This window comes from Ammospiza caudacuta, chromosome 8, assembly GCF_027887145.1.
Source record: "Ammospiza caudacuta isolate bAmmCau1 chromosome 8, bAmmCau1.pri, whole genome shotgun sequence".
Classification (NCBI taxonomy): Eukaryota; Metazoa; Chordata; class Aves; order Passeriformes; family Passerellidae; genus Ammospiza; species Ammospiza caudacuta.
The window spans coordinates 40,207,651-40,233,660 of record NC_080600.1 but is presented as its reverse complement, the minus strand read 5'-3'; the positions used below and the strand labels follow the sequence as shown (position 1 = coordinate 40,233,660).

General features: G+C 37.7%; 1 protein-coding gene across 1 annotated transcript in view; it reads right to left on the bottom strand.

The window, feature by feature from the left end:
• ARHGAP15 (Rho GTPase activating protein 15) overlaps nt 1–26,010 on the bottom strand; it is a 323,478-nt gene that overhangs the window by 124,741 nt on the left and 172,727 nt on the right. The window contains exons 9-10 of the mRNA XM_058810001.1: nt 9,211–9,333; nt 128–226 (exon numbers count right to left, since the gene is read on the bottom strand). Of these exons, the coding sequence (XP_058665984.1) occupies nt 128–226; nt 9,211–9,333 (222 nt within the window). The remainder of the gene's footprint in view (nt 1–127; nt 227–9,210; nt 9,334–26,010) is intronic.

Genomic DNA, 26,010 nt, shown 5'->3' with positions numbered 1-26,010 from the left:
AGTTCCATTCATAACTATATTATAGAGTGTACTGTCTGCCTACCCTGGCAATCCAAGCAGAGTTACAAGGTTAAAGTTTTGATTACTGTTAGAGAAAAAAAAAAGTATCAAATAATAAGGAACTCACCTCTTTTTTCAACAGCTTCTATGCAGAGTCTTACGAACTGGGGAACTGTAGATTTCTCATGCTCACAAACCGAGCGCAAATGGGAGCCAAAAATTTGATCTACATTTGGAAGACAAGAGGAAAATACATTAAGACATATTATTATTGGTGAGATTTTTCTCTCTTCTCAGCTTGCCTATTAATTTAAAACTCAGATATTGAAGATGCATTGACAAAACTGGAACCAAATCCTTTTTGAGTCCTAGTGGTCATTAGCTTTTGCCCCAGAACCAAATCCCTCCACATCTGCTGCTCATAGTGCTTGATGGATTCAATTTCAATTGCCACTTGCACCTTTATTTTGACTTTTCCAAGGCTTGGAGGTCTCCAGAGTTTGGTTGGACCTGCCATAGAAAATGTGCAGGCAGTTCCAGAGCTACAGCTCCCCAAGTTATTGTATACAAATTTCCACATTATGCACTCGGTCCAACCTAGAAACTCCTCTGGTTGGGTGACCTGTCCCTTCCATGCATTTGGAAGTTTCATTCTTTCATGGAGCACTGTATGAGGGCAAGGACTTCATTACTTTGCATCATCAGGACTTGGTACAATTTCATCTCAACTTCACAAAATCTTTTTCTTTACTGATCGAATCGCCCGCTCAGAAAAAGAGGAGATACGAGATGTCTTTTGATGAGGATTTCCTCTTACACCATGTTTAACTAATGATCTCACTTCCTTCACAAGCAATCCTCTAACTAGATAATGCCAACTTTTAGTTTTTGTGATTTCAAAGTTTTGACCAACTTAGACTGTTGATCTTGAAGCATATTTGTATTAGCAGGTTCAACCCCTCAGATTACTAATTAGCCTCCTCCACCTCATTTCCACTCTGTGTGTTTGAGAGATTATGAAAAGAGCAATCAGTAACAGGGACGTTGTCAGCTAAAATCAGAATGAATCAAACAGATGAGAGGAACTATTCAATAGGAGCCAGTTAAATGCTGAAACAATAGGAGTGTACTGTCATCATTTACCCGAAGAGACAGTCTCCATATAGCATTTCAACAGAGCACTATGGTTCATAAATTGGTGTGGAGGCTTTGAAAGTTATTATGTAGATAGCTGAAAGGTGATAGCACCAGTCTGGACTTTGCATCAAAAACCCAGCAGCTCCCATGGAATTTGGATGTTTCCTCCGTGGCCAGTACTGGACCATAACCATACTGGACCATAACCAACTGGAGTGCTTTTTGCTCTAAAACCAACTTATCCTCACTAACGAGCAAAACCCCATTTTTAGAAACAATTCTGTGCTGCAATAAGCTTCATTTTCATTAATCACCACTACTTCATACTCAGCTCAGATTTCAAGAGTGACTCGACTGCCTTTTCTCTCCTGACACCCGGAGCGGGGAGCGCAGTGACAGAACCAGGGCGCCGGGCAGGGGTCGCTTTGGACTCCCTGAGATGCACCAATTTACACCAGCACCTCCCAAAGTGTGTGATCTGCATTCTGGGAGAGCACATCCGAGCTTGAATTGAAGTTATCTGGAGTTTGGGCTGCAGAAGGGATGGAGGACTGGGTTCACAGCGCTGCTCTGAGGAAGGTTGTGTGCATGTGTGGCGTTCAGCATTAGCGAACAGTCTGTTACATGTTTTGGGGTTATGTTTCTGACAAAGCACAGTCTGGTTACATTTTCTTCATAAAACATTTATAGCTGCCTTCAGTGGTAATTATACATACAGAGATTTATGATTAAAATGTACTAGCACTTCCTCTTTTGACATCTTAATTGTTTTTTAAAATTTTAGCAAAGACCTGTCAAATTCTTTGCATAATATGGAATGGTCTCCAATGTAAATTATGTTAAAAAAGAAGTAAAAACATGTCTTATTTGGTGGACAAAGACACTTGTAAACAATTTCAGAAGCAAAACAGGCAAAGAACTGCACTGTGTTTAGATGGCAACACACGAAGAACTGAAATGAAATTAGTGTGTTGCTGTTCAGCAGTTTCTCTTCTGTGTTATAACCACTTTATAATCAACTTCTAGGATTATTTCACAGTTACTCTTTCAATCTCCATCATGAACACAAAGTATTTGGTATTCCTGGGAGGAAATTCTGAACAGGCTGAAAAGAGTTTTACAATTCTCACCTAGTCCGTTACTTCATTTCTTGGTTCAGATTCTATAAATTCAGCAAAATATTTAACCTCATTTTTTATACCTTTCACTGCATGGATAGAATCACATTTTTTACCCCACAGTTAATTTTTAGATCATCTCTTCTTTAGAATACAGGCGATCAGGATTTTTATCTTGGATGGAAGGGCAGCAAAATAGCATTAATAGTTCCTGGGCATCCAAATAGATTATGATAAAACAACAGCACACAACTGCTTTGGAGGGTTTTTTTCCCCCTTCTAGAAATTCATGAGTATTTACAAGTACATGATCCCATGAGTCATCCAAATAATCTCAATTCTGAGTACTCCTGGACCACAAATTCCGTGACTCTCTCTAATCAATAGATTTTTTGCTGGATCTGTTCCTGCACATAAACATGGGAATGGCAGCAGTTCCACTGCCATATTTACACTTGTGGAGAGCGCAGGGATACTTGAAGAAAATTCAGCTAAGATTTGTTTGTGCACTATTTCAAAACACAAGGAATGGTGAATTGCTCGCTTTTATAGGCAAGATTGGTATGTAACTAAAATTAAAATATTATTTTCTTATTCTTTTATAAGTGGAGAGGTATACATATTTTAAAACTAGTCTAAGGGAAAGCTCTCCAGAACATTTTTTTCAAAAAAATAAAATAACTGCTCCCAAAGGGATAAGGAAAGCAAAAACCCCCTTTGTTTGATTTATTTGTGATAAGGTCCTCCAAAACTTCATCTTTTATGACTTGAAAAAAAGAGATGTACACAACACTCCTAACCTTCTGTTATGACAGTTTATGTTTCCTATCCAGCTTATTTAACTCAAATGCCTGGGAAATAGACACAATTACCACCTTATGGAATGCTACTTAACTTTAAATGCTCCCCTCTGAATAGAAATCCACTTTATCTTCTCAGAGTTATTCCAGTTTCTCAGGAATTATTTCCTCTATAGGCTCCTGAAATGCTCTTGTTTCATCATTTAAAAATTTAAACTAACAATTGTTCAGAAATATCTTTTATTAGAACAAAGGCAATTCCCATGCAGTGGATTCTGTTCACAAGGGCTCGTACAAAGGAGCTGCATACTATGCCCATATACAGCTTTAATCATTCACTCTTTCAGCTGTTATCAATTTAAAACCAATGAAACTCCCACACTGAGTCCATTTGAGCAGTCAATTTTAATATCTTGGGGCATCTGTAGTTATTCTGAATTGGCTGCAAAAGCAGAACTAACAAGTTAAGCTCTAACCATAAGTCTACATCAGGCTGGTAAACCATACATCAAACACCGACAGTTAGTCAATACTGTAGTATGAAAAACCAACAAGCATTTTTAAGAAGAGCAATATATTCATAATATGTTTGGTGGTATGGTTTACATTACACATCCCTGCTATCTGCACGTTTAGAAGAATTCTGCTGGAGATGGTGGGGTGTGTGACAGCTTCACACAGGGATATAAAACCAGACACCAGAAGAGAAGGGAATGGACGTTCACAAGTTGTATAATATAAAATGATGATTATGGCTGCAATGAATTGCTCGTTCTGGGGAGTTTCAAGTTTTCCCTGAGCTTGACAGGGCTACTTTTTGGTTGTTTTTTTTTTTTTTTTGAGTAGCTATTTCCAGCTGCAGCAAAGCCACTAACCCAGGGCTGCAGAAATCTCGACTATGGGAGACAATTCTTCTGGAAAAGAAACAATTAAAACAAAATCACTAAAGCCACATCCTCACTGAGAATGTCATTGTTTAACTGTTTTGGGTGTACATGGATGAGATGTGGCCACACTTGGAAGGAACTCATACTTCAGTGTTTTTTATTAAAAAAACAGGGAAGGGCATGTCAAATACTCCAAAGTCTCAGGAAGAAGCTTAAATTCTGGCATGAGAGGAGATGGTATAATGGTACAATGCCCAATTTTTTGGAAATGTGAATTACATCTATGTAATCCTGCGCCTTTCAGGAAGAGAATTAACTGTGCAACATCTGGATTTGAGCTGCTGGACCAATAGAGTTTTGTACCAACATCCAAACAGTTTGCTTTCTTTGTATCTGCTTAAATGTCAGAACAGGGAAGGAGAATAAAAAGAGAAAATCAGAGCTGAATGTACAAGGAGAGGGATAGGACAGTAGGCACCAGAGCTGTGAACTTTTGCAGAGGGAAGTCATGCATTTGGAGCCATATTCTTAAAGGTTACTTCTTCTAGCTGCTTTATGTGTAGTCATACACATTAAGTCAGACATTAAAGTGATGCTGATTCCAGACTGGGGCTCCAAATAATGCCATGACACTTTTACAATAAGTGGGGCAGGTCCTCAGCTGACTGAAGTCGGCGAGGTTGTCAATGGAGCTCCCCTGATTTATGCAAGCTGGGAATCTTGCCAGTCCTTTTAATGCGGAGATTTACTATATATCGTTGATCCGTGGCGGTCATCAATTAAAAAAAAAAATTACATTTGTGAACAGTTACTATTAAGTGGCATATGAGCTGCCAGATTTGTTTCACATTCTCAGAAAAAGGGAAAATAGTACCACAGACACAGGTCTCTTTTAAGAAATTCTGGTGTTTTACTGGAGACAAGAGCTTGTTTGAATTCAAAGAGAGGGCGTCTGGTGTACTACTCAAAACACTTCTCCCAAAATGAGACATTTAAAAATTCTCAGAATCATTTTTTAGCATCATGTCAAAGGAACAAATCACTTTGTTCAGTGTCTGGCTATCCACAAGGTTTAGGAAAATTGCTTCCAAATGTCCATATCAAAGAATGAAATACCCTTGTGACCCATTGTCCCTGCAAGTCAAAGGAAACATTTCCCAACTGTCCCTAAGCTCTGATGTGCACCAGAACACTTGCAAAATTCCTTCATAATCTGCAAGAATTACAGAGTACACCAAAGATGGGCCTTAATCTGCTCTTTTGGACTTCTTATGAACATTCTGCTCATTACACTGAACTCCTCCAAGGTCCAGTGATAGAATAAAGACATTTTCCCTTGCCTGGAAATGCAATGGTTGGAGATCTCTGTGCTGTGATCTGCACAACCACCAACATATGCTGAGCCCTGTTCTATAGGCTATCAAGCCAAATCACAGCTAGTTCCTTTCACTAGCAATTGAGTGGCTTTTATTTTCATCTTGAAACAGTTGTCACCGTTCCAAATTTTATGCTGTTTTGGTTTTTGCCTTAGCTTATGAAATACATTCAACGGAGTTCCTTCAGTGTCTAGCTTTTGGGAAAGAAAGATCCCCCTAGAAGAAAAGGAACCTAAATAAATTTCTTGCCAGCTGCATAGCTTCATTTTCCTAATTTCCCACAGTGTCATTTATATGAGCTTGTTGCTCATGCTTTTTTACTCTTTGCTGAGAGTGTATTTTGTGATAGTGTATTACCAACACAAGCATCATAGCTTTAAAATCACAGTTTCACAGAAGTTTCTTTTCCTTTGTTGGTCTAGAAAATCTCAGAAATCGGGATGCTAGGAGGCCAACATCAAGTTGGAGGTTGGCAATTCATTCTGGGTAATACTAAATCATGACAAAGCTCAAACATAAAAGATCAAAGTTCAATTATAGACTATAAAGTCATTTTAAAAGAGAAGATTTATATATTATTTTTCTAGCATATTAGTGCAGATTCTGTAAATTCTGAGAATATTTCAATGCCGAGGAACCAAGGACCCCTGCCCTAGCGTATAAATTTGGACAGTTATTCTCAAAATAACACTGCTCAAATGGCAGACATGGGACATGCCTCTTATTTACTATTTCTAGGTTGTGTGCACGTGTATATCTAAGAACAGAATTGTGCTTAGAGACACAAGCACATTCCACAACGTCCCCGCATTGCACATCATCTCAGAAATGCTTCAGAAAGCTTTGAGACCAAGGATATTTTGTGAGAGCATGAGCGAGATGGAACAAGGACAGATGATCTTCATTAGGGCTCTGGCTGGAGCACGAAGAGCCCCAGTCACCAGCCCACTGCAATGAATGGAGCCAACGTGCTGTTCCCATCCTGGCTTCTTTTCTGCACAGGACTAGAAAGCAGACGGGACAATGAGGACAAAAATAACTTTTTGTCGTGCAAAGTGTCGGTGCATCTTCATTTTCAGATCAACGTGTAGCTAACGTTTAACCATCAGTCTTCTACATTCCCTGCCCTGACTGTTATCCTCCTTACTATTTTCATTTAACTCCCTACTTTGCTTTCTACATGGATATCTGCTACACTCTACACAAGCAAAGTTTGGGTAAGAGTTAAATGACAATCACATAATTTCTAGATTTCCTGATAACAGTGTTGGCAGAACAAAGTACCCCAAGAGATCAAACTGCTATTTAATTTTGAAGCCTGTATTCCCAAATTTGGTTAATGTGGAGAAATGTGTGGAGTCTCCTGGCCAAGTGTGCACGCATCAGCGACTCACTGAGCACAGGACTATGTTTAAGTGAACTTACCACCTTAAAATGTATTTACTCATGACTATAATTTACGTGTTAAATTTATTGGAGTTTTGGTTCCAGCGTGACATACAATGTAAAAAATCAATATAGATTTGAGAGCTTTATAGTGCCCCTGGCAAATATGAATAGCACTTGATGAAAAGTGAAGGTTTTCACAGCACCTACAGTGCCACTGCATTGGAGTAATTAACACCACACGCTTCACAGATATTTATATCAATTCTTCACCAGCACACAGAACAGCTCTTTGTCAGGAATTTGGTACCAAGATGTCCTGCAAGGCTTTATACACACTTTTATTACAAGCCCCTATTTTAAGGGATTTACAATTCTGACAGAAGTATTTCCCTATGGAATAAAAGGTCGTAGGCATGTTCTGAGAGCTGGAGGAATTTTTCTTGTAAAAATTGGTTAACATTTTTTTCCCTTAAGAATCAAGCAAATAAATAGTTCTGAGGGGTTTCTGCAACCATTTAAGTCACCTTTAGAAAAATAAATAGATGCATCTTATAATACAAAAATTTGGCAAGCTTTCCATTGGTAATCTGGGTGGTTGAATTTTGTGATTTAAAAATATTCTAATATGAGACTAAAAATTAACATTTAAAAGTGGTCTCTGCATAAGCACCGCAACTGCATTTTCATAACATTTTAACAGATTAAGGGGATAAACTGTGGTGAAGACAATGAAGGAACCTTATCAAATGAGCATTTCACATAGACTTACAGTAGATTGGAATTAAGCCGTGCTAACGAACCCTGCCTCATTTGCATGGCCAAAACCTAATCCTAATGAAACTTCATGGTAGATAACTAACGTGTTTTCTTCATGGCAACATTAGTTTGGCAATAAAACTGTGCCTGGTACAGATTCTGAGTTACTGAGCCACCAATCAAGCACACCTCTGTTATCCATGGAAAAGCATCCCAGGTAGAACCAAGTTATGCTGATGAATCAAGAGTTTAATGCAAATCTAGCCAAACCCAAATTCATCTGGCTTTCCTAGAGAGATATATTAGAGGGTGGATTTGAGTTATGCTAATGAATCTGGATCTGTTAGCAAGGATCACATCTGATCCCTATGCAACACTGCAGGAGATTCATCAGCCACGCTTTATTAAGCAAAAAAAAACTCCAACCCTTAAATCCAGAAATTAAAATACTATAAATTACTCCTCTTTTACTGTAATGACTGAAACAAACTAACATGATGCATTCAAATCCCACCCTCAGCTCACAAAGTACTTCAAAAAGGCAAAACCCTCTGAAGTATTGAAATCAGTTACTAAAAATGTATAAGGACAGATCCTGAAAGTTTGGTGTGCAGGTTGCACAACTCACACACACATATTGACATATAAATGACATTTTTTCAAAGTTTCTGTGTCAGCTGGAAGCAGAACCCCATAACTGAGGCACGTTGTGGTTTCATATAATGAAGATTTCCTTACAGTAAACAACACTGCACTGAGCATCTCTGCACGTATCTAAAACATAAGAACTCAATTCATCAAATCTTCTTCTCTCCAGACATGGGCCCAGCTGGTGTTGAACTCTTGTAGCTGCTTTAGCTTATTCTGGCTGGGGTCAATCTCTTGGCTCAGGACAGACAAGTTTAATACACACTAGGAACTCCCCTTGCCATTTTTGACACACCACTGGAAAACTCACAGTCCAGAGACTGACAGGGGTGGCTGGCAAAATGCCTCTTCCTAGTCAATTTGCATGTGCAGTTGTGGGTTTCACACATAATAATTTGGGAGTGCGTAAATTTTTCAAGTATTATTCCAGACAATATTTAAAAACACAGCTTTGCTCGGATGTTAGTGGTCAGAATGCTACTGCCTTCAAGTTAACTACTAGCTTCTCAATGAAACACCTCTTGGATAAACTAACAAACACGTTTTATCAAAGAAACAATTTTTTAAGAATATGTGAAAGTGATGGCTGACCAGCTTAGCAAGAAATTGGAACAGGAAAAAAACCCACAGATTCAAAGCATTTCTTATTCGTTGACATGTATTTCAAATTGTTAAAAATGGATTTTGTTGGTGAGATAGAAAAATAATGAGAGAAGACAGCAGAAAGTCTTTCAATAAATTAGTCAGCACAGCATCTGAGGGTCCTATTTTGGGTTTTAAAACATAAAACTATATAGATATTCTTTTCTTAAAAAGAAATGGAGTTGTGTAGCATCTTGATTTGCATTGTTTTTGGTGTTAAATTGAGGGGCTTCTACCACCTGCACACCAAAGCAGAAAAACTGCAGGAGCAGTCAGATATCACAGAGGTAGATGAATCATACATTGATTCTTTTTTTCTTTATAGTTCACCACAGTGTTATGAGACACAGCAACAAAACCATGTTTAAGCAGTGCTTGTCCAATGTACTGAGTCAAATATTCATTTGTGAGATTTTAAATTTTTACACCAAAAAGAAGAATAGAAGACTGAACACACCTTTAATAAGTCCCTTTTCTTGCAATGTTTTCAAGGAGGGTCTTCGGGAGATGAACTTCTTTAATCTGCTTTTAATTCGGTTTCTGTCATTTGTGTCAGAGGCACTGTAGTTCAGCCTGAAAACTGAAGGAAACCAAGAGAGAAATTTTTAGTGAAATGATATTTCTGAATTAACAGTAGGTTTCTGAGATATCCTGAGAAAAGCATGGCCACAACCACCCTGGTAAGACCCCAGTCATGCGGTAGGTCAGCAGCGTGGCCGGTTGGACACTACAAAACCATCTGATGAATACTTCTGTGAATAAACACGGCGAGTTCACCCCGTGGGTTACGCGCAGAGCTCGGTTATTTATTGCCCACAAGTATTTGGATGGCGACCAGTTTGCTCATGAAGTGTTCACGGATCCCACAAGTTTCACATGGGTGATTTTTCAGCTCCAGCTCTGGGCTCTGAGCGTGCTACGCACTATTAGCTGTGCACTCCTAGCAATGGGAGAGGGATGGATGGCCACACCGCCAGAGAAGGACTGGGTGCTCTTGCCAAGATGGATTAAGCGTTATATATATATATTTCATGCAGTTATAGAAAACATGGCTGCGTGCCACAAAATGTGTGCAAGACGCATTAATTTATGGAAAGAGAAGTATTCCCGTCCTAATGATTATATTTTATTATATTTAAGCATTTACCAAACTGAGAAACAATTTGAGCGCAATTTATTCCTGCTCTGTGTCAGAAAGACATAGAATCCAGCTGCAGAAAATCCCCTGGAGGAGGTTTCAAAGGCATAAATTTAACTTTTTCTCTGCTGAGGTGCTTACAGGGCACTGTGATGGCTATCAAAATAGTAAGGAGAAGTTCAGCCTGTTCCAGAAGTAGCAGAGATGCCATAGGGAGACCTTTCCTAGAGTTTTTCCTGAACCAGCTGGCATCTAAAGATTTTTAACAAATCACCTGAGACTTGCCACCCTTGAATAACTCTTTTTCAGTGTCCTGAGCTCTGTCTCTGTGCCCATTTCTGACTAATCTAATGGGGCAGCCAGAGTGGTGCAACCCCCCTGGCAAAGGCCTCCAGCTCAGAGAGGGGTGGCTTCTTCTTTCTAAGGAAAGAACAAGACTTCCGTCTTCTCTTGGAAATCAATTAACCAATTAATCAATTAATCAATCCACCAAAATACAATATTGTCCACAAGGTGCACTGGCAGGAGCCTGGTCCATTGTCCCTTTGACAAAACCTCTAAAGAGATAATTTAGCTGCAGTTGCAGATGTGCTCCCTTCTTTCTCCATGCAGACTGAACCTCCCCTATAATGCAGCAATCTTCAGAGGATCCAAGCAAAGAGAGAGCAAAATTAAAAGTATGATCATTATTCTAAGTCTTTTTTTTTTTATCAAGGCATTTTGCATTAGTTTTAAACAGAACCAGAACATTCAAAGGTGCACAATTATAAAACAATGGCAAGCTAAAATAACTGGTTAAGCAACAGCAACAACCCTGGAATATTGTGGTTTACATTACAAATCTGATTTTAACAGCCAAACTTATAAAATGGTTTATGCTTTGCTGTTGTCAAGGGAGAAAAACTTGCCAAATTGTTCATTTTAAGTAAATAGAACATAGCCAATTAAGGAAAGCAATATTTAAACACATGCCTACAATGATCAGAGCATAGTTTGCTTCTGATTTCACTACCGATTTTAACAGAAGAGTGTTCCATTTTCCCACAGCACTAAAATGACCCCACACATACTTCCACAAACTAGTAATCACACAGGACAAATAAAAGGACACTTTACTGGAAAATACATGGCTTGGTACAATAATCCATCACTTATGAAAACTGAAATTCTCATTTTTTAATGGTAGCATTCCTGGAGAGATGTATCATAGAACATAAAGATTAGCATTCAATTGATGGTTGGTGCTTTTTTAACATTATAGCAGAGGACTTTTTGTTCGAAATTGAGCAATCCTTGGCAGGGACAAGCTAAAATTCCAAGTCACTTGGCTGTGCTATAAAAAGAACAACAAATGGATGTTTCTAATTCTGCATCTTAGTGGTACTTTGAAACAGTGAAGTGAGTTGAATTTAGTTCGGGGTCTCTTTTGTTGCTCAGTGTCACTCTGTCCACAGCAATTCACAGCTAGGTTGCCTTTAACCTGAAGCTTCCCCAAATGATGCAAATGATGCAGGAGTGAAAATATACTTTAGGTCCACCATTTGCCTGCCACTTTTCCCATTCTGGGGGCTCTGAAGTGTTTTATGCCCACTTTGACTGTTTAAGGTGTTCCAAGTGAAGTACATGTGGTCATCCTGTGAAGGGCAGAACAGCCGGGTGAACATCCCTCTCTTTAAAAAACAATTAACCCAGCTGGAAGTTTTATACCTGAAACAGCAATTATGGTGTTAAAACTACATCTAGAGGTAGGAATAATTATTGTCATGGATATCTTTGTATGTACCACATTTTGCTGCATGGCACAAAGTTCAAAACGACACTTGATGAATTTCTCATTTTATTCTATTAAATACATGTGAGTCACCAGAAAAAAAAACTCCAAGCCTCACAGAAGTTTAAGGGTTTAGATAGCATGTTCCAAAACCAAGCTTAGGCAGAAATATTCATGTTCTCACTTAGAAGTATTCCTTCTCTTGCCAAACAATTCTTCTCGCGATATCCCCACATTAAAATGGCTGTGCTATACCAAATATAAAAAAAAAATTAAAAAATAAAAAACAAACAAACAAACAAACAAAAAAAACCAAAACAAAACAAAAAAAAAAACCAAAAAAAAACCACAACAGTTATAAAACTCAAAAAGCACAATATTTTTTTTTGTTAACACCTTCCTTTTTAAATTTCAGGTTCTGGATTTGGCCAGAAGGAACCTACATGAAAGAGAGCTGGCAAATATCAAACAACATAAAAAAGGAGAAGTCAGTTCCATACAGAAGCTAAAAGGACTGAAGAATAAAAGGACCAAAGTATAAAATAATATTTTTTTTCTGCTAGTGCAGGTGCGTGCAAGGACACTTCATCAGCAAAAATGCAAGCTGAATATTGTCTGATTTTCATGTTTGGCTGGTAGTAAATTTAATCCTTAGATCTAGAAAAGCATTTCTGATTACTTTTGATACTTTATTAGACCTCCATTATTCTACAGGTTGGAAAGGTATGAAAGGACAAATGAAATAATGGCAAGAGCTTTTCCTCAATTCTCAAGATGTATGAAGTCAAACTAGCTAATCACAATAGGGAAGTGTCATTAAGTTTGGGTATAAAAAATAAAATATTATAAACAGATTTTTAGGGCTAAAAGAGAGAACACACCTTTGGCCCTTATTGTTGGATAGCATTGTAATAACATTGGCTGAATTAGAGGGAATAAGTACAAGTTAAATGCTCAGAAAAACAACAACAGCAACAAAAAACCCACATCAAAAAGCACTGATCAAAAACTGATTGTACTTTTCTGGCTTGTAAAAATTGTCTGAGTCCTTATTCAAATCCAGTCTTAATAATAGCATATAAGTAACAGAAGCATGGAAAGCAAGAATGAATGCAACACCTCCCAGTGACACAGTGCCACACAAAACAAAGTTTTGAGATGTACAGATGAATAATTACTTTTTAACATTCAATATCCTGGATTGTAACCATGATTCAATGAGAATAAATTTACTATAGTTTAATCAGGATTAAGCAGTGACCAACGAATTGCAGGGTGAAGCTACAAAAGCCTTGCTCCAAGATTTTGGTATGGTGACCACTCACAGAAGTAGGCAAGGCTCTAAACTCTTCAGGGCCAGGATAAAAATGTTTGAGATAACTCCCTGTGAATTTAATAATGAATGCAGACAATGTATTACTAGCAGAATGTTTTTCCTGGGTGTGATGTTCTTTGCTCAGAACATCACACCCAGGAAAAACATCACCCATGTTTCCTGGATGATTCAGAGTGCAAAATTTTCTAGTATGTCCTAAACTCCATATTTTATTGGCAAGACTTTGTAACTCCCCATAACACGGTCTCAAATTCCTTCCAACGACTTTTATTTCACTCTTAATTTACTCTGCATTTGTACATAATCTCAGGGGTTTACCTATGATTAATTCCTGCCAGGTACAGTGTATCTGAACACTTCCAATGTGTTGAAAGCATTGGTTTTTGAAGAACTATCCATTAATGACTTTCTGAACTGTGACAATAGATATTGACAGTGCTTGTCAGACTAAAGCACTATTGATTGTCTCACATCATGTGTATTGCAAAACCAATTTCTTTCAAGTACCTCTTCCTAACTGAAATACATTATTATGATGCCTATCTGTTTATTATAACACCCAAAATTACTGTATGTAATTCATTTGATGGGAAGAGCAGAATGAAGAGCAGCAGTGGGAATGGATAAGAGATTTAAATATCTTTGCATTCCTACCTTCTCTTCCATTAGCCTTGATCTCCAGGAAAAAAAATAACAAAATAATTAGCCTGGACCATCCATATGATTTTAGTATTCTTCAAAGACATTAAAATTTTTTGAAGTTCTTAGAAAGAGATGAGTTGTAGTATAATGATATATATAACACCCATAAACCCATAAAGTAATTATTTCCCAAGGAATACTAAAAATGACAGGCTTGACCATTCAAAATACAGAATAAACTGACCAAAATCCTAGCTGGAACAGTCTTAAAATGCATATGAACAGATCCTTGTGCTTAGCTCTCATGTCTGTTGTCTTAAAATAATAATTTTACAAAGTCCTTTACGGACTCATAACCAAGAGTCCTCAGCAACACCTTGCAGGACTGAAACAAAGCTGAGATGGTAAAAGAGGGAGGCAGGAATAGGTCTCTGTGACTTTGGAGAAAGAAAGTGCCAGTCTAACAGCAGTGCTACCACATATGTGTGAAAATATTAATTGGAAGGAATTAATTAGTTAATTAATTAATTTCAAGCAATGGGGATGCTTAATTGCTGAGTGTTTTATATTTCTGAAGAAGCATATCTTAATGTGCAGAGATGTATGATTAGGCTTACATTCTAATTGAATATATTGACTCATAACTTCAAGTTTTATTGGATACCCTTGGAATTGAGAATTCAACATTTCATCAAAATTTTTTGCCTGCAGCAGATGCAAAACTACTGTTAGCCCTTTAAGGAAGGAGCAGCATGCATCACTGCCTGTAAAAACTGACAGGTTTTCAACCAGCACCAGAGTTTTGAAAGTGACAAACCCAAGTCCTTCCTTCTTCCTCTTCTTTGTGATGCTCTGAGATGGAGCCAATAAAATCTCCTTTAAAAGGATAAAGAATTCACCTGCCCTTCTTTATTGAGTGAAGGACTTTTGCCAGTCATCCTGTTTTATCCCTTGATGAAATCCCTGGGCATGTCTCTGAATTATACACACTTTAATGAATAATTTTTTTTTTTCTAAAGAGTAAAATGAGAGACAGGTACACAGTCGGATAAAGAGCACTAGAAAAATTATGGATGGAAAAATAAATCAGGATTTGGGCATTGCCTCTGATCATTATTCTTATAAGCTTCAAAATTACAGAATTTATAACTACAGAGCATAGACTCAAATGTGCAGCATCACAATGGGTATCACCTTCCAGGAGAGGCTCAGAAGATTTTGCTTGATTTGGCACCAAAGGACCCGAAGTGATTCAGGTTTATGGTGCAATAATAGATATTTGCCACAGCAAGTATATCTGCATTTACAGATGTTTATGAAGTAAGCTCAGAAATAAACAATAGGAAAAAGAAAACAGTGATTATATAGCACAAATAATTTTTCTGTAATATGACAGCCTAACAACTTAAGTGCTCAGTAGTGTCATTACACTTTGTGAAATTTGCGTGCATTAGCAGTAAAGATTCAATAAAATGGCTGTATAATTCATATTTTGCATCATGCTCTTATGCTTACAAAATAAAAAAAAATGTCCCCCTCTAATAATAAATGGAAATAAATTAATAGCATGTTAAACATCACTACACATTTACATTGTAAAATAAAAATGCCACTCCTCACACAGCTTTTCTTAGTGGTATTTGCAACATAAATGTTTAGAAATGTAAGCAATATTTCTGAGTATACATTGGATTTATAAACACAGATCATACGAGATACCTCTCTTTAATAAAACAAATAATATATTTTTTTTTGAAAATGAAAAAGTAATAGGCCAAAACTATCTGGATTTCAGTTGTGCATGTGCATTTGATATGACGCCAAATAGGAAATGATTAGTTAAACTAGAGAAGACGTAGAGAACTAAAACACTAACTGTGAAGTGACTAAATAAGGTATTAAAATGAGCTTTGTTGAAAGAACTACTGAATTGCAGGGAAGTTACCAGTGGAAGTCCTGAAATATTCTTGGAACTAGTCTTTGAGTTTTCATTAAAGACTTCAGCAGGAAAAGTAGAAGCATTCAAAAAATTGCTTGTTGACTCAAGGCTGCAAGCATCATCACTTGAGACAAGAATTTGGGATATCAGGCAAAAACTTAGTGATTTTGAGACTGGAAACAGGAGTAACTGGATTAGAACTATGCACAGCATGGTTAGAGAAGGATTGGAATTATGGAATCATGGAGTCATGAAGGTGGGAGAAGACCTCTAAGAACATCAAGTCCAACTCTTCCTCAGCACTTCCAAGCCCACCACTAACCCAAGCCCTCAAGTGCCACATCTACACATCTTTCCAACATTTCCAGAGATCAGGACTCAACCACTACTACCCTGGGCAGCCTATTTCAGTACCTGAACAACAAATCCAAAATATTTAATTTTAATTAATAAAAAAAATAATCCTCTCTCACGAGTGCATAACCATGGACACATATGTGAGGTGGGAATTCCTGGCAGAAGAGGTGCAGGCAGCAGCAGCGAGAAGCACCAGGAGGAGGAGGCTGCTGAGGTTTTGGAAGGAGCCAGGGAGCTTGGCATGTTTGGCCAGCTGGAAAATGGCTGAGAAGAGCTGGGATTGTTCTCTGTGAATTTGCTGGTGGGGGTGGGAAAAGGAGCAGCAGAGGAGCGGAGGACAGCGGGGAGGGAGAAGAGCTGTTTTAACTGAAGAACAATGTTGGCATGAGAATAGATGAGTATAAACTGGCCATAATATGAAGTTCTAAACCACCCTTTTAAAGACGTCGTGGTGGCAAATAAAACTAAAAGAATTTAAGATGCAGCCTAATAAATTTATGTATGAGGACACAGAACACTGTACCTTGTGACAGGAGAGACTGGACTAGATCACTCAGAACTTGCCAAGCCTTTCTCTCCACAATTTTTTTTTGGTATTGTCACAATATTAGAAACACTGTTATACAAACTTAACTCGAATATAAAAAACAGAATGCCAGAAATCAATGAATTCATTTTATTCATACAGTATGACCAGTTTATGTTCATCTAATGTAAAACATGTGGGGCTTGGATGAAATGTGCTACAGTACACAGAGTATTTAGAGTTTAGGAAGAGAGAGCACAGTGTACTTGGGAAGGGGAAACTGGTCTGCCCAAGATCATCTCAGGGATTAGGACTCTCGACACACCCTCTTTGCAAAAGTATTCCCAGGAGAATACTCAATGGATGGAACACACAGGAATTGGAGAGTGGTCCTTGCCCTTACCTAACTGGGTGAATCAGAGTTTGCAGCCACACAGTCTTATCCCACTCCTTTCTCAGTTACTGAAAAAAGAACTGCAATATTTGAGTTAATGACTTTTGAAGCTGACATATATCGTATAAAATATTATTTAAGAAGACTTCACAAAACAAAAAAGGAATCCCATGCAATTGGAGGTTGAGGAAGACAGAGCAAGATACTGTAGACAATTTCCAGATTAAGTTGAACAAGTAATTTACAATAAATAATGCATTCAGGGGCTTATAGAATGTGGAGTTCTGTTTGCTTTCTTCTGTTGTGAAATATATGCAAATAACTTTCAAGTCTTTAAACTTGCCTCCTGAGTTAATCTGAAAAAAACCTTTTCAACCTTTTGCAACTATTATGAATAGTCATCACTTCCACTAAACTGCTCAGGCAAAAGGACAAGAAAATGATATGGTTCCATTTTCTACCAGGAGCACTGGACAGATTTACACCAAAATAAAACCCTAGTAGCCATGTGGAAATTTTTCCTTAAAAACCTACATAAAATTCTGTCTTATTCATTTGGAAGCAAATTAATTATCTGTAGAGAACAAGGGAGTCTTGTATTTATATCAGCCTTGTTAAGAATTGTACAAATGTTTCATATATTGAAATTTTGACATGTGCTTGGATACCGTGTTGAGCCTCTAATTCAGATCCAGTCTTTTCGGACCCTTCCAGAAAGAATATCCTACCAACAAATTTCCTTTTTCTTGAAACTTTTATCAATTATGTTTCATTCTTCTAGATCTTAGAAGTAAATTAATTTAATATTTAATTATATTCCCATTGTAGTCAGTCTCTGCTTATACTCATAACCCTATATTTTTTGACCCACAATGAACTTCTAGTATTTCTTATACAATAAAGGACAGAATTATTTCACAGTGCCTCAGTTATGAAACCAACATGCTAAAACTGTTTATTTCCAATGAGAAACAGTAGTGACATTCAGCTCTATATTTGCTGTTTCAAACCACAAGTTCCAGCACATTTTTCTGTTTTAAACAGCAAGTTTAGTACTTTCCAGTGACTGTAGATGTGGTAGTTTACGAAGAAGAAAGGCACACCCATTATCTTTAAAGTAATCAAAAAATATCTAGCCAGAGATCTGAAACCCATTTGCTGTACTCTGTCAACTATACCTTATCAAATTATCCCTACCTCAATTATATCATTAGAGTAAGAACAACAACAGAAGATCATCCATGAGCTCATTTGTAAAAGAAGCACGTTGTCAGATTTCAGAACTCCTTTTACTTCTTACCTCAAGTGAAATTTCTGGTAAGAATCTCCAATAGATATGTTCACATGAATATAAACCTTAGACAGTAACTCTCATGCCATCAACTAAATTTTATTTTTAAACAGAATTTATTTCAATTTGCTAAAACACAACTGATCTTCAGACTTTTGAGCAGTTGCAGCTCTTTGCTCAGGTAGTGTCTGTGTGAGAACACTGGAAAAGCTTCCCTGTAGGTAATTTAGAATCTGCATAAAATAAACAAACCCAAAAAGAGGACCAAAAGCAGGCTACAGGCTTTTTTGTGAGGCTACAGCTTTTTTTTGGCGAGGCTTAGAGGGGCTGTGAGTGGAGAAGGAGCCTTGTGAGATGTGCTGTGGGTCACCCTCCTGTTGGACTGAGACAGGGGAATTACAGGAGGAAAAGGGAAATCCAGAAAGGAGCTGCTGTGTTATTTAGCCACGTGTTTTGTGGCTGGGACCCCAAGTCTGCCTGGCCCTTGTGCAGGGCTCAGAGAGGGACACCTCCAGAGATGCTGCTGGGCATGTGGTGACATTTAGTCCTTTATCCAGCCTCCAGAACAGCTGCACTGGAACGAGCTGCTTGAGCAGGCAAATAGTTACTAATTATCAGGCTATTTTCCTGAAATAAAATCAGGCCAGCCATCACAACAACTCTGAGACTCTTCAATCAGCTACTTGTGGGGTTTTCATGGGTGCACTGACTCTCTGTTTGACCAGCCATGGTCAAAATTCAGACAAAATGTTAAAAAGAGCCAATAGAAGACTGCTTTAGCTTTAAAATTAATGTTCCAGCTGACACACTGTGCAGGGGCTTAACCTACTTTAGAACATATTTAATAGCATAATTTAGCCTCAAAAAAGAAAAGCAAAATAACTAATGATGGACAAATTTAGGGGTCGAATCTAGTTCAGATAAACATTCAAAAGTTCAGATGTTGAACCGAACCTTATCTTGTCCATGAAAAGCCTCAAACTGAAGGGCCATATCACATATAAGCAAAGCACAGGAGGTTGTGGAAACTTTTCCTCACAGAAGGAAAACTATTATCAGAAACCTGCACCTTACTGCAGCACTCACGTGTAAAGCAGTTAAGCATCAAAGCAAAAGCAAAACATTTCCGAAAACTGCTTCATGGTCACAGTAATATTTGGAAGAAATCCAACACAGAGAAAAGAAAATAATATTAAGGGGAAAGATAATACAAATGCAATTAGACTATCAACCAATAAAACTTGATAGCTGAAACCTTCCAAGCTTACAGAGAATAAGGAAACTGGAGATCAGAGGACTCTGCCTTTTGAAGTCTTGCTGTCCAGATCCTGGGGACCATTATCCAGCTGAGCATTTTAAAGACATTATGAATATTATGTCACAGAATTAGAAAGCTTTATTACTGTGTATGACCTGTAACTTGAGCAGGGACAGCTACAAATGAATTCCAAATAAACAATTGTTTGGAAAAGGTGAATTCTGCTAATTTAGCTTTCTGGGTTACAACTCACCAGTTAAAAGACATGCTTTCAAACAGCATTCTCCTTGTGGGTTATTGATAACAGAAGGTATAATTCTAATGGATCCTCTCCATTCTCACATTCTCCAAATACAAACAATTTTTAAGAAGCTCTATTAGAAAAGAGGAGACTGCTGCTCTGCCTGGCCTGCCAGTTTCTCACTCAGCAGGCAATATCTGCTACAGTACCCCAAAAGAAACCAAATTCAGACACGAGAAGCAGCAAACTTCAGTGTTTTTTCAGGATCCTTTCTTTCCCTTTCTCCATGTCTCCATGTTTCTATCATCCTCTTTTCCTAAGCCTCTCCCTCATGTTTTTTTCTGCCTCCATCCCTACAACTACCTGTGAAAACAGAAAAAAAATTGCTTCTCTCATATTTGAACCCCTAATTCAAACCACCAGGTGCCAAAACAAAAGATATTTTAAACCAGACATCAATTACCAGTTCACAAATGACTGTGTGCCTTGCATTAAGAGCAAAGTTAAAACAATAAATCAAGTATTCCACTGCTTGTAATTGTGCCTTAATATCAGTTCTACCCTTGATCCATCAAATTGAGTGATCAGATAACACAGTATAATAATCCAGGTGTTACAGTGTTTTCATTATTGATTCATTAATTTTTAGTGCTATCTTTTGATTTTCAAACACCTCAACTCAAATACTTTCAAAAGAAGATAGGAAGGTAGAAGCATTATAGCACTCTAAAATTATCATCTTTCATTTTAAATAGAAAGGAAAGAGGTTATTACATGTGTTTTCACACAAATGTATATACACACAAAGATTATCTTTGCAGGAACTTCTGAACTTCTAGGAAACCACAGAAATGAGACAACGTTTGACTTAAGTGAATCCATCTATGGCTTGGATATAAGACAGTCAGACAGTGATTTTGAGGTCATCACCTGAACTGCTTAATTTTCAGTCACCTTTCTGGTTCTTCTAGTATCATTTATCAAGGGAAAACCTGTGCTGCTCAGGAGCCAGCTGACTCCTGAGAGAAATAAAACAAAAAGGCCTTTTCTGAATAGGTCACAGCTATGCTGTCCTAGAAAGAGTGAGCATGAAGTGATGTGGTGCATGAGTTCCCACACCTTGAATAAATCTTTCCTTATAGAAACCCACCAAGACAAAGGCTGTCTTTCCCTGATTTATAAGTTTATGCCCCAAATTCTGTTAATTGGTAAATGATCCAATGTGCATCTGGCTGCCCTCCTGTTCTGCCCTGCCCACATCTGGCCACCTTCCCTTGGGCACTGAGTCCTTGGATTGAAGAATAACCTTCCTCAGAAAAAGTGATTATAAAATGTACTGTCACTATGTCATTGCAAAATATATTAACTGTAAAGCTTTCTCAAGTAGGGTTTCATACCTGTATACTTTTAAAATTATTCTTGTTTTCTGTACCAAGTCTCTTCATGAATTTCAGGGTAAGTACATTAAAATCCTTTTTTGTCTCCAAAGGTTTTTTTTTTCAAATGTATTAGCACTGGGGTATTTTAAATGTTTTAATTTTGTGTATTTTAAATGTGTTGTTTGCAAAGAGTTGCTCAGTTTTATAAGAATGTTACTTCTTTGTTTAAATTGAACACCTTAAAAATTAATTACAAAAGCTGTTATCACATGTAGGCACATATTTTATGTGCTATGAAAAGCCTTAAGGCAAGTTTGCTCCTTAGTTTTCATAATGAATGTACTGGATGCAAGAGATTAAAGGACAGCAAAATCTACCTGTCCTGGTTGTTTACTTTTAATGTCTAAAAAAGCGGCAATGAAAGATATAAATACAATTCCTACACTGTATCAGGTGAACCATTTCCATATGAGAGACTGAATTCTGGTTTCCAAGTCTGTGGGAAGACCTAAACTTGAATACCAATGCAAAAAACACTGACTGAAAGGGAAAGAGATTCAGAAAAGAGTTCTTTGAGATGATCAGAAAAAGAAAAGCAGCACCCTATCGTAGGAAAGAGTACAAAAGCTTGGCTGGCCTAGTTATCAGCCCAAGCAGGGGGTGGTACACCTGAGGCAGAACTGCTGCAAATGAGGAGCAGGCTAAATGTTGCCACAAGATCACAATTGCACCACAAGTCCATTTAGGCTGAAAATTAGAGTGCTTTCAGCTTGAAAACTGAAGTTTTGGAACAATTTTCCAGCCTGAGCTGAGGGGCAAAAGCATTACTACTGAATTTCATTAATTATGAAAGGAATCAAATGAGGTAGTTGTTTTCAAGGGCTGGGGAATTGATTCAATGCTACAAAAAGTCTGTCTGAGGCAGATAATGCTGTGTTACACTTTTCAATAACAGCAACGCAAGTGAATTCCTCTTGGGTGAATCCTGGGCGCACTTAAGACAATGGCCAATGGAATTAATTAAATGGAGCCAAATATCCTCGGTGGTGAGGGGAGCTGCTCATATGTCATAGCTCTCTCTTCAGCATCAATATTTAAAGCCAGCTAGTTGGAACCTTTTACTTAATTGAGAAACAATACAGCATTTAACCCTTCAGTGATGTTCCACCCTTTGGCTTTCAGGCAGGATCTGTTTACCCGGTTCGTCAGCAGGCAGCTGGTGGAGCAAAGAGGAGACCCTACAAAACACAGCCCTTTTAAATTCCAATAATATGCCCTGTCCAGCAGAGAGTACCATTAAGTGGTTTTTTAAATATGTGGGATTTGCTGTCGCAGTTTAAATTAAATAGAACCTTCTAGGTAGAAGGTCCAAATATATAAGTGATCTCACCACTTATCAGGGAAAAAGGTGAGTCTGGAAAGTAGGTATTCCTGTCTAGAGCCTGACGTACAGTCTCTCAAACTGAGCTTAATTTAGACTTTTATAACCTAAAAACCTCCTTATTTCTATCACATTCCTCCCAAAATACCATGAGGATTGCATCTAGATTAGTTAGAAATAATAGTGAAACCTCAGGACACAGTACAGTGTAAGAATCATTTTTCTGGCTACAACCTTCCAATAGGGGTATGTATTTCAATAAATATCATGAAAGGTTCAAAATTATGTTTAGAGGAGTGATGGACTGGACTGGCTTATCCTGAATAACAAAGTTCAGCAAGTCCTGCTCACTTGCTCTAGTTCTGACCTCCCTGCAAAGACTGCAGTCTAAAATATTCCCTGTTGCAGCGAGAACGCCTCCATCTATTTAGGTGTTATCTGTTGTCAGCCTCTTATTCCTTCCCCGTGGAGGAAAAGTTATGGAGATGCAAAAACTGGAGATCTACTGACACACGGTGATGGAAGGTCGAGCAGAGATAGCTGTCTGCATAGTGGGCTGCTTTCAACTATAAAAATTGTGGCATTTTGTACAATCTACCTCAAACCTTAGTTTTGCTACATAGTGTAAAGGAAGATCGACTGGTTATGGAACTGAGAGACCAAAGCAGTGGAAGACACGTTGGGTAGTTAGGCTTGGAAGTGGCAGAGTCAGAGCAGATTCCTCATTGCAGGACTCTACCTCACTTCTAGTGCATGGAAAAAATATCCCAACTGCTTGGCTCCAATAATGCCTCAAATCTCATTATTTGTTTGTGATTGCTTTTTCTAAAAAAAAAAAAAAAAAAAAAAAAACCCACTGCAATTTTCCCAAAATGTAGTTGTCTTAAGGGCTGTGTCAGTATCTGTGGTTCAGTAAGAAAAGACTTAAATCAATCATGATACCCAGTCTCTACTTGCCTCCATATCAAACCCATCTAGAGTGCACATGCAGGAGTTTATTTTGTTAAGAAAAATACGTGGTGTCTCTCTCTTCTTTGGAACAAAGAAGAAATATGGATTTGCAACCTTTTCCTTTTCTTTCTTTAAAATTAAGTCCTGCAGTAGTGTTTTGAACAAACCTGAAGAGATTTTAAGACAGACATTTTGTATTATAACATTCCCCTGGGTCGTATGTATGATCGTCTTTACTAAAGCTCCTTTCAGTCCCAGTTGAATAAATATGCATTTTGTTTCACTAATCTTGAAACAACAGGAATAAAGTTTACCCAGGTCTTTTATACCTCAGAGAACAAAACAAATACTACAAATCTTTAGAGAGAAAGGATATACAAAAGGGCTTGAGGTGAATGTTTCAAAGCAAATACTCTTTAAACGATGTGCAAATTATTTCAGCACTTGAACATGATTTATGAAAGGGGATTAGTCCACTGAAACAAGAACCGAGTTTAAACTGTTGGGTTTCAAAGTCAAGGATGAGGAGTGCTAGCTGGAAAAGGCAGAAGAAACTGGATAGTAATCTATAGTGAGGATTTCTGATTGATTTTCTTTAACTAACTCAATCCTACATTAGCTATCACTGTCATTCATACTTAACTGTGGTGGGCAGCATAAAATACCTTCTTTTATGACATAATTCCCCATAAAAATGAAGTATGCAATGGCGATAATTAAGTAATAATGAGGTAATTAATAACTCAGTGACTAGCTCTGTATTTACCAGTATGCCCCATAAATGAGCACGAGAAGTGTGAAACAATTAAAGATTATCCAAGCTCAAACAGATAACTTTTCCAGCGAGTTGTGTGTCAGTGAGCAGACCAATGAGTCACAGGTCACATCTATAATAATACATTATATTATATTATAATATTCCCACATACTCTTCACATAATGGGTTAGAGCTACTCTTAAATATTATAAAAATGATCACTTTTATGTAATTGTAAAGATTAATAAGTGAGCTAACTTCTCATGGTTCTATAATGACCCTGCTGTTCTAGTAGGTAAAGGAAAATTTAATGATCCTGCTCAGATATGATTAATATCTAACTTTTTCCTGGCTAAAAATCTGGACTTGGTTCAATAAAAATGAATTAAGTGAACATGCATGGGTTTCCCTGCCAAATGTTTATATGGAAGTTGGATATGCCCAATTTAAAAATATGCTTTTTCAACCCAAATAGTAAACTCTGGAAGGATTTTGGAGAGTGAAGTAGAAATAAAACAAAGGATTAAGGAAACATTATATTATAATTGATGGAAACAGGATATTCAAATTCAGGAAAAAATGTAATTTTTTTAGTACTAGTCACAGCCAGTTGTGATTTTGAGTGCAACATAATCTTCTATTATCAGTAGAAGTGACACAATTTGTTTCTCAATTTGGCATGTTTTGTTTCCCACATGCCAATATTATTACTTCTTTGTTGCTGAATCAGTATTTTCCTAAGCTTTAGGAAGAGAGCATACCTATACTTAATGTAGCAGAGAAACATAAGACTACAAATATGTGAAAAAATGTTAAGTCCCTGTAGTCCAGATGAGTGATTCCACTCTGCAAACCCAGCATGTTGCATTTTCTTTTCCTGCTTTTTTTTAGTGCCTGAAGCTGAGTGCATTCCTCTTGATGCAATAAAAATAAATGCCGCAAACATACAAGATGCAGAGTGACAAAATTAACATTGCAGTAGGAAACTGCATATTTGCAGCTAGTTTTCATTTTGCTTTCTGTTTTAATTGTTGCCGTTGGTAATGCTGCACTAATATACATTATTGCTTTATGTTTCTTGGCTTTATTAAAAGTAACAAAACTGACCTATACATAACGCTAACATTGTAATATAATAATAGTCCCTAACTAAGATCATTTGGCTTTGAACTTCACATTTAGCTGAAATAAATGGGCCAGGAAGGGGAAAGAATTCAGACCTCATCAGAAATAACAAAGAAATGGAGTGATTTCCAACTTCTGTGGTTCTAATTAGAATCACGAAGATTGGAAAAGACCTCTGAGATCATCGAGTCCAGCAGTCAGCCCAGTGCCACCATCATGGTCACCACCAAACCATGTCCTCAAGGGCCATATCCACACCTTTGGGATCACTTCCAGGGATGGTGACTCCACCTGTTAATAAAACTCCTTTTCAAAGAGGTGACTCTGTGGGGATAAAGGACTACATGAGCTACCACAGAATCCAGCCCTCGATGAGCTTGGCTGGGCTAATAGAACTTCTCTCTACATCCCAAGATATGGTCTCCCAACCTTCATCCCCTCCATGTGTTAGAGAGGAAAACAGAAAACTCCCGCAGGCTCCTCTCAGCACTGCCTGTAATTGCAGTGCCTTTTTCTAGGATGTATAACGATGTTTTCAAGAAATAATTTTTTTTTTCCCCTTCTGTTATTACACAGCCAAAACCGTGCAAATCCATGTGTTCATGCCCTGGTGCCTATCCTTTCCCTCCTCAGAGGAACAACAGCCTCAGACAGGAGGTCTTTGCCACAGAAATTCCCAGTCCTGTGGGAATTCCTAGTCCAACAACCTTAAACCGTCAAACAAGTCCTTGGAGGAAGATTTAGCCAGGGAAGGACCAAGTGGAGCATGTG